This window comes from Garra rufa, chromosome 13 (genome assembly GCF_049309525.1).
Source record: "Garra rufa chromosome 13, GarRuf1.0, whole genome shotgun sequence".
NCBI lineage: Eukaryota > Metazoa > Chordata > Actinopteri > Cypriniformes > Cyprinidae > Garra > Garra rufa.
In genome coordinates, this window is record NC_133373.1 from 41,854,372 (window position 1) to 41,868,100 (window position 13,729).

The 13,729-nt window shown below is 41.7% G+C and overlaps 1 protein-coding gene across 1 annotated transcript in view; it reads right to left on the reverse strand.

Annotated features, from left to right (window-relative positions):
- Positions 1-10,214: 10,214 nt before the first annotated feature.
- Positions 10,215-13,729, reverse strand: part of runx2b (RUNX family transcription factor 2b) — a 54,579-nt gene continuing 51,064 nt past the window's right edge. Inside the window, exon 7 of the mRNA XM_073852936.1 lies at positions 10,215-11,832. Coding sequence (XP_073709037.1) covers positions 11,345-11,832 — 488 coding nt within the window. The 3' untranslated portion in view covers positions 10,215-11,344. The remainder of the gene's footprint in view (positions 11,833-13,729) is intronic.

Consider the following 13,729-nt stretch of genomic DNA (forward strand, 5'->3'; position numbering starts at 1 on the left):
GAGACATTTATTACTCGGCTATATTTCATTTTGAATAATGTAGCCGGCTGTATTATTATTTTCCTCAAAAGTAATTGATCAAAGCCAGAGCTGTAAAAGAGATTTTCTTCATTAGCTTTTAACATGGAATCATATGGTGAGCAGAAAGGGTGATTACAGCCTCAGTAAAAACAGATTGTCATTTCAGTTTTTCATTTAAGTATGGAAATGTTGCTCTTCCTGTAGTGGCAGGATGTGGCTGCACGCGGAGACAGTTGCGCCTGAGAGGACTCTAATTCATTTAAGACATGACTTGGTGCCTGCGTACGAAAGCGGGACAGCTGAGTTTCCTTCGATATATCTCTCCACATAAGAGTACAATCTGTTGTTCCTGAGCCCGGCCTTACCCACAGAAGCTCTCGCAAGTCCTCGGCTGTCAAGAAAATTCGTTTTATCATTCAGCCGTATAAATCATCGCAAGCTCCACAGGAAATCGAGAAAGTTTGACTTTCCAGTCATAAACCATAAAATCTGTCATTAATATAATAACATGCATCGGGATATTTGGAGACAGGGCTAAATGAGTACCAGACCTGGGCATCGATAAAACGGTTTGGCTTGCAACATCGGACAGGATCGCGCCGTCGTTTTCCAAAATACAGTATCAGAAATAATAGGTATAATGTCACCGGGACTGTATGTCACTCATCATGCGAGATCTCTGGAAACGTGATTTGACCGGTTTGCATTACCAGTTCATTAGTTCTCAATTAACACTCAGTCACCTCAAACGGTTTATAGGGCCGTTTCTTTGACGAGAAACATGTCTTTGCTCCTCTGCAACTAGCTGAGGCTCAAGATGGAGTTTCTTTCCAAATATTTCACATTTTAGTGTTTGGCTCAATCCTATGGAAAAAGGCTGTTTTGCATGAATATTTGGCATGCTGCTGAACTCTGTCCATCATGTGCAAGTAGATCTCCTCTGAGACGCTCACTTGTATTGAGCGGCCTTTGACAGATTGGATGGAAGATAACTCCAGTCTCCTGGCACAAACCTATAGGTTCAACAATGACATCTATTGTTCATCTGGTAGCTGTCCATGGTACTGATATCAGAGCTGTTCGGTCCACAACTACCTTGATTATTATCTGGTGGGTCTGAGTGTAATTTGGCCAAAAATGCTCTGAAGTTTCCTAACAAGACAGTACTGGCAAACCCGTTGTTTTTTCATGCACTGGTAAATTTTTTGGCTTTTCATAATGTGTTGTTTCATCCAAAATACACTTGCAAGTGTTTATTTTTTTCCACTTTATCTGTTTGCATCTATAGATTTCAAATACAGTACATATATTCACAGGCCGTTTTCTCATTCACAGTTTTATTCCTATCTATATTCTAAAGGTTTTTACAAAGGAATTTGTTTGTATATAATTTGTAATAAAAATTATAAAAAGTGATAAAAATATATATCTAAAATTCCTAAAGCTTTAACACCTATGTCAACAAAGTGAAACAAGTATTTCAAACATTTCAAACCTCACTTAATCTGATGTTTAGATTTCTATTCTGCAAATAAGTGCACACTTATACATTTCAGATTATGCTCAATAAATTAATAAATAGGCTACATTATATATTTTTTAAGCAATGATCATGACTTAGATTATTTAGGAGCTTTTACACTCTCTTTTTATGATTATATGAATTAGTATTTGCAAGAACAGCACAGAGCTCATGTTGAGCAATAGGTCCATCTCTCCAAAAACTACAATTAAAATACAGCAATGATTTTAAAGCACTAGATGGCGCAGCTGAACTAATGTAACTGTATCTAAACCACCTCATGGTGTTTAATCCAATTAAAAACAATACTGAGATGACTGCTTGGTTTGCCAACGTATTGGCTAAAATAACCTTAAGCTACTGAATGAGAACAAAATTACTTATGTGACTTAGCTTTTCAGGCAAATTTGCTTTGGTAAAAGATTTTTTTTTTTTGGTAGGCACATTGGGAGTATGTTTTGTCTTTAGTGCCCTAACACACACACCGTTTACAGACAGAGTGATGTTTGTCTTGGGTTGTTTGATACAGTGGTGCTGACTGGATTATGGGCGGACTGTCTCTCTCTCTTTGTTTCTCACTTGGCAAGACGGTAATTGAAAGATTATTGCTAAAGGGAAAATCTGGGGGAGTTTTTCTTGACCAAGAACAATATGGTATCAGGTACAGCACCCTCTCAAATACTCAACACACCCAGCATAACTTCAGATTTCACTCTACTGTATTTAATAATATACAGTGGGGTCCAAAAGCCTGAGAGCACCTTGAAAGCCTTGGATTTAAAATCTAATTTAAACATGGCAACACGGAACAGATTTTGGATTCATTTAAAACAAAGAAACATTCTGAACAATTTCTGTTATGCAGCCAGATTAAAGAAATAATTCATCAAAAAAAAAAAAAAAAAAAAAAGACTGTAGATGAGTTTGTTTCTTCATCAGAACAGATTTGGAAACATTTTGCATAATGTCACTTGCTCGCCAGTAGATCCTCTGCAGTGAATGGGTGCCGTCAGAATGAGAGCGAAGGAGGACACCACTTCTCCAGATAGGACACACAAAAGTCTGCTTGGCCTTTGCAAATGCTCATCAGGACAAAGACCTCTGGTCTTCTGTTTTATAGTCAGATAAAACAAAAATTGAATTGTTTGGCCACAATGATGTAGCCTTCATTTGGTGTAAAAAAGGGAAAGCCTTCAAGCCTAAGAACACCATCCCTACTGTCAAACATGGTGGTGGGAACCTAATGTTTTTTTTGTTTTTTTTTCAGCCGGTGGACCATGGAACCTAATCACAGTAAACGGCACCATGAAAAAGGAGCAATACTTCAAAATTCTCAACAACAACATCAGGCAGTCTGCAGAGAAACTTGGCCTTGGGCACCAGTGGACTTTTCAGCATGAAAACACACAGCAAAAGTGGTGAAGAAATGGTTAGCAGACAAAAACAGAATCCTGACTTAAATCCAATTGAGAATCTGTGGAGGGAGCTACAGATCAGGGTGATGGCAAGGAGACCCTCCAACCTGAAAGAGCTCATCGCTAAAGATGAATGGGCAATAATACCAGTGGAGACATGCAAAAAGCTGGTCAGCAATTATAGGAAGTGTTTGATTACTGTAATAGCCAATAAAGGCTTTTCTATTGATTATTAAGAAGGGTATGAATAATTTTGGACATGCCACTTTTTGTTCAAATGTAATATTTTTTTCACAATGATGCCTCTTGTACATCGTCTTATTATCATTTGGGAGAAGCCTGTGTCACTTCCGGTCAAAAAAAACTTGCTGGTTGAATAATAGTAACTTTAAGTCAGAATTTGCCAGGGGTATGAATAATTTCGGGCTTGACTATATATATATATATATATAGCTAATTTTCAGTTTTGGTTGAACTGTTCCTTTAAGGGCTTTCTCATCTCTGGCTCATTAATTGCTGGATGCAGATCGAACATCTAAAGTGTAAACCTAAAACTTGCTTTTCCAACTCAGTTCATATTCATGAAAATCTCAGAAAGTATCCTAGTTTAAATGGAGATGGATCACACTCTGATTATGCCTGTTATGTCTCGAAGTAATGTGTAACAGCTCCAATTTAACAGACATCAGTACCAGAGACACAAACGCAGCACCAAAGCCAGCTGTGCGCTTCCAGGACCATCCAAAGCAAATGTTGATCCAGACTTCGGTCCAAGTCAGTGCGTTCGACAGTAGTGCACAACCCCTGAGCTGCTTCCCAGCTTTCATCTCCGGCCAGGTATCTTCAAGGTTCATTGATAAGGCAATGAAACTGTATGTAAATGGAACAACCCGACGCATGGACTTCTGGCCATTAGTCTTCCCTAAAGCCCCAATGCGACTTTTAATCAACGTCAAACGGGGGGAAAAGAGACAGAGGAGAAAGTTTAATGACTGAGATGATATATTTAAAGAGGAACAAAGTAATGCCAGGAAACTATGATAGAATACTACTTGCGAGACGGACGAGATCATTGCAAAAATGTCTTTTTATTTCTCTTACAAAGAAAACTATTATAACAACATACAAAATCAAAAAAGCCAATTTCTTTCACTGTTGTCATGATAATTTCCCTTAAACCCTTTTTCTATCCTTGGATAAAAGAGAACAGGCTTCACAGGGAAAAGCGAGATAATTTAAACACAGATGTGCAAAGGAAACAAAGCATGCAAGAACCAGAGACAAATTTGCTACAAATTGCCCTCAGTTAACCTGTCAGATAAATACTAATTTACAAAAGAAGAAATGAGATAATAATTCAACAAAACTAGGATGGTGTATTTACCTCCTCTAATATACAACATGGTCTCTGAACGTTGTAAACATTTCGTACACACTCACAGCTATTTCAATTGATAGGTAGACGCCCTGATTTGAAGCCGTGTTGCCGTCAGGATGGGATAACCGGGAACCGGATCCTGTGATGAATTCAAGCAACGGCCCTGATTTGAAGCAGCCAAAATGAACCGTGACTAGTCCAGCCAGAGATGCAATATTGGACCAATGTTAAGGTAAAGAAGGTTAGAAACACATCCAACTCAAGCTAAGAGCTTTGGTTTATTTTAATTTAATTGCTTAAATATGGGCTTTACAAGCCGTATAAAAAGCACTGCTTCGAGGAAAGCTTTCAGTTGTTTGGTGAGGTCTGTATAGTTCCAAGTGTAAGGCACTCCATAAATAGAACTCCGTTAGACGATTGCAGTTGGGTAAATCAATCAATGTGAAACTATTTTGCACATTTATGAGTTTATGATGATGATTTTCATTAGCAAAATGGACAATGTACAACCATATCCATGGAATAAAATTTAGCTACACTACTAGTCAAAAGTTTGGGGTCAGTAAGATTTTGTATAATATTATTTATAATATTTTTGAGGTACATGCTCAAAACATACATCAAAATAGAGTAAAACTGTAATGTGGTGAAATATCACTTTTTTCTATTTAAATATATTTGAAAATGTAATTTATTTTTGTGATGCAAAGCCAAATTTTCATCATTACTCCAGTCTTCAGTGTCACATTATCCTTCAGAAATCATTCTAATATGGCAATTTGCTGCTCAAAGCATGAAAACAATCTCAGGTTACTTGACTGTAACCTTGTTCCCTGAGAAAGCGGAACGAGATGCTGCGCTGCTAAGCGCATTGGGAACGTCTTTAGAAGTGACCAGCTGTGAATATTGTATGTAAAACGTCAATAAAATTGACTAAACGGCAGTATAGCCTCGGTTGGTGACGTCACAGGAGCGCACGCGCACGAGGCTATAAATAGATGAGCCACAGGTGCATCGTCAGGATATTTTGTCTGAAGAGCAGTCCTGGGACATCTTCAGCACGGCAAAGTAGCGCAGCATCTCGTTCCGCTTTCTCAGGGAACAAGGTTACAGTCAAGTAACCTGAGATTGTTCCCTTTTGAAAGCTACAGTCGATGCTGCGCTGCTAAGCGCATTGGGAACGAGAATACCCACGCCGCCGTGCTTGAATATGTCTGGACTCCTACGGTTGTGCAGGTGTGTTTCACAAGAACGCAAGAAGGCCTAGACATTAGCTTGTGATGTCGACTCAAGGACATGAGAGCCCGGAGTGGCATGAACATCCAAGCTATAAAATCTTATGAATGTGTGCGGAGAGGACCAGCCTGCCGCATCACAAACTTGTAGGGGAGCACCCCTTGCCAACGCATTGGACGAGGCGACCCCCCTGGTGGAGTGAGCCCTAAGGCCTATAGGCGAAGCTTGACCGCGCGCCTCATAGGCAAGAGCTATAGCATCCCTGACCCAATGAGAGATGGTCTGCTTGGTGGCAGCTGCTCCTCTGTTATGGGGGCCATAACAGACGAAGAGTTGCTCCGACTTACGCCACTGGCTAGTGCGGTGGATGTAAGCCTGAAGAGCACGGACTGGACACAGTCTATGAGAATTCTCCTGCTCCGGCGTTGTGAACGGTGGAGGACAGAAGGCTTCTAAAATGACCGGATGTACAGCCGAGAATGGCACCTTGGGCAGATAATCAGGATGAGGATGCAAAATCACTTTGACCATTCCTGGGGCAAAATCTAAGCAGGATGGCGCGATGGACAGAGCCTGCATGTCCCCAATTCTTTTTAAGGAAGTTATTGCCATTAGAAAAACCATTTTAAAAGTCAGAAGTTTGTCAGACGCTGATTCTAAAGGTTCAAACGGGGTTTCAACCAGACCCTCAAGGACTATTGCTAAGTCCCAAGAAGGAATCTTGGTTTTGACTGGAGGCCTCAGTCTCCTGGCCCCACGAAGGAAGCGGGAGAGCAGAGGGTGCCTCCCAAGCGGTTCCCCATCAATCAGGGTGTGGCAAGCTGAAAGAGTGGCCACATATACCCTAAGAGTAGCGGGGCAAGTGCCTGATGATAATTTCTCTTGCATGAAGTCCAACACTGAAGCAATCTGGCAGTTAACTGGATCTACATTGTGTGCAGCACACCACCTTTCAAAAATACCCCATTTAACGGCATAAATCCTCCTAGTGGAGGGAGCCCTAGCACTTAGGATGGTCTCAATAACGGCAGGTGAAAGCCCCGTGTCCCTCAGTTGGTTCCCCTCAGGGGCCAAACATGAAGATTCCACAGGTTGGGCCTGGGATGGAATATCGTTCCCCCCGCCTGCGATAGAAGGTCCCTCCTCTCCGGAATCGCCCAAGGCGGGCCGTCGAGGAGAGATATTATCTCCGAGAACCATACTCTGTTCGGCCAACGCGGCGCTATCAATAAGAGGCAAGAACCTTGCTGGCGAACTCTGGCTAGAACCCCCGGGAGCAGAGAGACTGGAGGAAACGCATACAGGCGCATATTGGGCCATGAGTGCGCCATCGCATCCAGACCCAACGGAGCTGGGTGACTCAGAGAGAAGTAAAGGGGACATTGCGCTGTCTGTTCGGAGGCGAAGAGGTCCACTTCCGCTTGATAACATCTGGTCCATATCAGATTCACTACTTCCGGGTGGAGTTTCCACTCGCCCGTCGGTAATGTCTGTGTAAGTGCCCTGGAATGTAAACTGCCTTGAGTGACAGGAACTTTCCTTGGGCCCAGAGAAAAGTCTGTCTCGCTATCCTGTTCAGGTTGCGAGAACATAGACCTCCCTGGTGATTATGTAAGAGACTGTCGCTGTGTTGTCCACCCGCACTAGGACATAACAGCCCCTTAATTGAAGGAGAAAATATTTCAGAGCCAGAAATATAGCCATCAACTCGAGGCAGCTGATGTGCCAAACGAGCTGACGGCCCTCCCATGCCCCTTAAGCTGGACGACCATTTAAGGCCGCTACCCAGCCCATCAGGGAGGCATCCGTCGTTAGCAGTTTGCGACGACATGGAGCCTCTAGAGTGGGACCCAAGGTGAGGAACCGGGGTCTGAACCACGGAGATAGTGTACGAAGCCATTGCGGCGCGCCACTTTTATTTGCCTTAAAGGATTGGCTCTTGGATAAAATCCTCCGGCTTTTAACCACAACTGAAACTGTCTCATGTGCAACAGCCCCAAAGGAATCACCGTGGATGCTGATGCCATGAAACCTAACATTGTTGGCACTGACGATCAGTGCATTCTTGGCCTGGCCTGCCTTTGGTCATGGTCTGCCGAATGGTCTCGATTCGAGCGGGAGACTGCTGTGCCCGCATCGTGATCGAATCCCAAACGATTCCGAAATAAGTCATTCTCAAGGCAGGAGAAAGAACACTTTTCTTGGTGTTGAGTCTCAACCCTAGAGAAACCAGATGAGCTAACACGATGTCTCGTGATGGATCTCCACCTCTCGCGATTGTGCTCAGAATTGACCAATTGTTTATGTAATCCAAAAAGCGAATGCCCTGGAGTCGTAATGGAGCCCTGTGCTGCATCCATGCATTTTGTGTATGTGCGGGTGACAAGGCTAGGCCGAATGGAAGAACCCGAAATTGGTATGCTTCGCCCCCGAAAGCGAACCTCAGGTATTTCCTTTATTGTGGCAATATTTCTATGCGAAAATATGCGTCCTTCAGATCGATCGTGACGAACCGATCGATGTTGAATCTGCGTCACGACCGTCTTGACAGTTTACATCTTGAACTTGAGCGCTTTAACTGAATGGTTTAAGCCTCGAAGATCTAAGATTGGACGCAGCCCCCCATTCTTTTTGGGAACCAGGAAGTATCTGCTTTAATAGCCCTACTCTCTTACTGAAAGAGGAACATGCTCTATGGCCTCTTTGCTCAGAAGATTTGTAGCTGTTGTGACAGTACGTGCATCAGTTCCGGTTTCACGGAAGTGTAAACCACGCCGTTGAAACGCAGAAGATGACTGATAAATTGGATTTTATATCCTATCTGTACTGTGCTTAAACCCCACAAAGAGATGCCTGGCAGAAGCTTTACACGCTGCCAGACTCTGAGAGTGGTATTAATTTAGTTTTAATTTTAATACTTCCCTTTGAGGGCATGTCAGATGTTCAACGTCCAGAATGACAGCTGGAAACGACAGAACATCTAACATTTCGCTGGAAACCGCTGCCCCCCGAGGCACGAGAAGTGGCGGGGATGGAGAGGTTTTATGAGGGTATCGGGAAGTGGCGAAGATGTTGAACACGCCACATCCCGCGGGGAACTACCCTCACCGTAGATACGAGACCATCAGGACTTTCTATTTTTGTTAATAATAGTTCTGAGGTCTTGCTTGGGAGGTTGCTGAGCGCAGCGAGCCTGTTCCCAGTCTCTACGAGGGGGAGCACGCTAAGCCACGCTCTGCTTTTTAGCCTCCCTAGATGTTGAAGGACCGGGGCGGGACTGTGTTAGACGGCCCCTCCCCTTGAGTGCGGTGAGGAAGAATTGCACAAATACTTCATCTTGTTTCTTTACCTCCTTATATATGTCAACAATGGTATTAACCAGGTTTTCAAATAAACCGGAGGGAGAAACGGGGGAATCTAACAGGAAAAAACAGTTTTCTTTCTTTAATTCCTGTCAGATTCAGCCACAGCAGCCTCTCCGCGCTGATCAAAGCACTCAAAGAACGGCCGCTGGCGCGAGCCGTTTGCTTGGTTGCACGGAGAGACACACTCAAATCCTTCAATAAATCAGCCTGGTACGCCTGTAACACTGCCATAGTGTGCAACGCAGCACCAGCCTGACCTGCAGCTTGATAAACTTTACCCACTAAGCTGATGTTGTGCTACATGGTTTAGTGGGCAGGGTAAGTTTCTTTATAGACGATGTAAATTCGGGCGAGAGATAGCTCGCGAGCGTCCCTTTCACCCGACATCTCCATATAATCCAACAAATTTACTGTATTTGGGGGTCTCTTGTTCATCTGGCCAGTCAAGCTGCAACCTGTCCACAGCGCGAGTGACCACCTCTAGCAATTCCTCAACAGATTTACTTTCGCGAGAAGAACGCTCAGAGGCTGGCGGCTCGCGATCTGATGAACCAAGAGATATGTCATCCCCTCCGTGAACCGAAGAAGCACCGAAGCGCGCTTCGAGATCACGAGAAGGAATGTCAGGATTTGGTGACGCAGCAAGCGAAAGGGACGAATCCGTCTCTTGCTCGTCAAGCAAATCCATGCGAGAGCCCCACGATTGAAATGCAGGTGCGGACTGGAAATAATTAAAACGAGTGCGAAGCATCTTGACAGTTAACAGGTCGCAATGCTCACACCCGCCCTCCTCTATCGCCATGACCGCGTGCTCCCAAACAAACAAAGCAATAATCGTGTGTATCCATCTCGGTCATGGGACGCGAGCATGGAGGAACACAACGCTTACCTGCTTGTTGACTCATGATGCTCTTTTTCTTCTTTTTAAACTCTTAAAATAAGAAGAGAGAAAAGTGAGAAAAAGAGTGAAGTTTCTGCGTTCTGCTTAGTCAAACTAACTCCTAACAAAATCAAGGATGAGTAAGAGAGAGAGTTTTCCGACGCACACAACACACAGAGTGATCTCTGAAGACAAAAGACCTGACGATGCACCTGTGGCTCATCTATTTATAGCCTCGTGCGCGTGCGCTCCTGTGACGTCACCAACCGAGGCTATACTGCCGTTTAGTCAATTTTATTGACGTTTTACATACAATATTCACAGCTGGTCACTTCTAAAGACGTTCCCAATGCGCTTAGCAGCGCAGCATCGACTGTAGCTTTCAAAAGGGAACAGCTGAAATGGTACAAAAAATATGTTGAAAACATTTCTTTCATAGATGCAGCATTTATTTGAAATTTTTGTATACATGTAAATGTCTTTACTGTAATTTTTTTTAATTTAATGCGTCTTTTCTGAATATTAATTTCTTAAAAATATACTAACCCCAAACTTTGAATATTTGAATACTAATACATACCAAAAAGAAAAAGTAAAATTACTCCAGTTGCATTGTTGCATTGATATAGTGCCATAACTGAGTGTATTACCCCTCATTTTTGAGGATATGCTCCAGTTATCAGGAAAAAATATTGGTGTACGACACATCCAGAACCTTCACTATTCCCTCACTGGAAACCTTTCCCAGCCACATTTGATTAAGCAACATACAAGCTAAATAAATTATCCCAGCACATGCACGCTACTCAAAGAAAGCTTGATCTAGCACATTGGCAAACACTTTTGAGCATCCGTGGCTGTTTTCTTTGGTTTAAAGCTTTAAAACAGTGGAAAAAGCATTTTGTATCAAGCAACCTTAAATGCTTACAAATGTAGTGTACTTAGACACAGAGACCCCATCTCGTTTTAAACGCATTCGATAAAAACATACAACTCTGTGTGATCACTTAAGGCACAGAAATTTAAATTACCCTAAATTAGTTGCATTAACTTGAACATAGATGCTTTACAAAAATATTCCCTCTATGACTCAAGCTCCAAATACATTAATCTATGGCTTTTATAAGTTACGTTAAATCCTTTTATCAAATACGTATAACTTAAATGCTTAAGTTAAAAAAGCACAAAAAGAGATATTTGATCACAAACTGTCATACAGATGTTGTTCAGTGCTAGTAAAAACATGCCATATAATAACATAAAGATAATGAAATACTCAGATCCATCTCTATTCCTTCAATTCCAAAAAATCCCGCCTATATGACAATGATTCCCAGAGGTCAAAAGGTCCAGAATAATGTAATACAACAACTAAGTCCAACGTAAAAAATACTTCCCTTTCAACAGGCTCATAAATACTCATGTTAGCGAGGGAAAGTAGCTCAGCGAGACAGGATGAACATCCTAATAAGGTTTGTGCTTTAAAACCATGCCGTTTGAAGGTTCCACGCTCACATAAATGTCTGGTCAATATGGCCGCCACACGCCTTCGTCCATTCTACCAGCAGGATTGAGAAGAGTGGGGGAGTTGCTGTGACTGCCGTCTCCCTCCACTCCCCCACCTCCATCAGCCTGGACCGGGAGGTTCGGGTTGACCAGGCTGGTTCCCGTGGATGCGCTAGTACAAGGCGGCATCATCCGAGTGGGCGATCGTTCTCCTCCTGGAACCATAGAGAACTGGTAGGAGCCCGAGGAGGCGCCGTAGTAGAGATAAGGTGTGCTGCTGCTCTGGAAGGGTCCGCTTTGGCTCTGGGTGGAGCCGGGGTACGGAGGGGGAAGGTAGGTGTGGTAGTGACCGCTGCCGAGGGACATTCCGGTGGTGACGGGGGTGGGCGTGTACGTGAAGGTGGCCGGGTAGTGCATTCTGGGACTGGAAAATCGGCTCTCGGTGAGGGAGGAGAACGCAGGGAACTGACGCTCAAACTGGCCAGGAAAAGGACTCAAATCTGTCGAACCTACAGAAACAAATGTTGAGGTTACTTTTTATAGAAGTACAGAGAGAAAACAGAAATTATATCTGTTTGACACAATAGTGTTACAGTCTATTTAACTACAACCCTTTTTTTAACCAAGCCCAAGTTGCACAAACATAGCAGTTATGTTAAAACTGTCTTTTTTCACACTTGAGTCCTCTTTAAAAGAACCAAACCCAGAGCCCTTTAAATGGACCAAGAGGTGGACCAAGTGAATAAGGACCCAGTTTTCTTTATGTTCTTCTTTATGTTCTTTATGACTGTTGACGGCTGTTGCGAACGCAGAGGTAAATAATGCTATAAATACTGTCAGTTTCTTGCACAGACCGATCGATTTGTGTCTTAACACCTTAATGTATCGTCACAAGCCTCAGGGTTTAATTTGGTTTTGTCTGTGTATGTTTTTTTACTCTCAAAGATTTGGTGCCCATTGACTGCCATTATATGACTGACAGACTACAACGGTTTGAGTTAAAATCCTTTTTTTGTGTTCTGAGGAAACAAAGTCACCCTGGGGGATGCCCTGGGGGTAGGCAGATAAACATCAAATTTTCATTTTTGGGTGAACTATCCCTTTAAGTGAGTTCCGTCATGAAATATACGTCACTCAACTCGATCAGGTTGTGAACGTAACGCTATGCCTTTAGGTTCGCTGTCATTACGTTCGCTGTCAAAAATGTCAGTGTGAATAAGTGTGTATAATTTTTATTTTTGGTCCGGACCAACTGAACCAAACGATCCGAACTACAAGTGTGAACACACTCTTAAAGGAACAGTTCACCCAAAAATTAAAATTCTGTCATTAATTACTTACTCTGATGTTGTTCCAAATCTGTAAAACCTTTGTTCATCTTCGGAAGGTTGATAAAATAGTCCATGTGACATCAGTGGTATTTGTCAACTGTACTTTTATAAAGCTATGAGAATACTTTTTGTACACAAATAAAACAAAACAAAAATTACTTTAACACTTTCTGCTCTTCCGTGTTAGTTGTGTTCACAAGAGTGTTGAATTTGAAATATTTAGTGTTGAAATTGTTGAATAAAGTCGTTATTTTTGTTTTCTTTGCACACAAAAGGTATTTTCGTAGCTTTTTTACATTACGGTTGAACTACAGATGTCACATGGACTGTTTTAACAATGTTAAACCTTTCTGGGCCTTGAACGTGGTAGTTGCGTTTCTGTCTATGCAGGGTCAGAAAGCTCTCAGATTTCTTTAAAAATATCTTAATTTGTGTTACAAAGGTTTGGAACGACATGAGGGTGAGTAATTAAAGACAGAATTTTCATTTTTGGGTGAACTATCCCTTTAATTTATTTTATTTTATTGTATTTATTTGATTAAAAAAAAAACATTAAAACAGAAATATTATTACAATTTTAAATAACTGTCAAACTGTAAATAAATATTTCCCTTCAGAATTAAAATTGTCATTGTTTACTCATAATTTATCACATATATACACTGCCGTTCAAAAGTGTGGGATCAGTAAGATTTTTAATGTTTTTTAAAGAAATTTCTATGCTCATCAAGGCTGTGCTTATTTGTTCAAAAACATGGAAAAAATAATATTTTTCTATTTTAATATACATTAAAATCTAATTATTTCTGTGATCAAAGCTGAATTTTCAGCATCATTACTCCAGTCTTCAGTGTCACATGATCCTTCAGAAATAATTTTAATATTCTGATTTATTTTCAGTGTTGGAAACAGATTTGCTGCTTAATATTTTAAACTTTTGTTTAGGATTCTTTGATGAATAAAACATTAAAAAGAACATCATTTATTTGAAATAGAAATCTTTTCTAACAATATACACTCCTGTTAAAAAAAAACTGGGGTCAGTAAATATTTATTCTTCCTTTTTGAAGGAAAT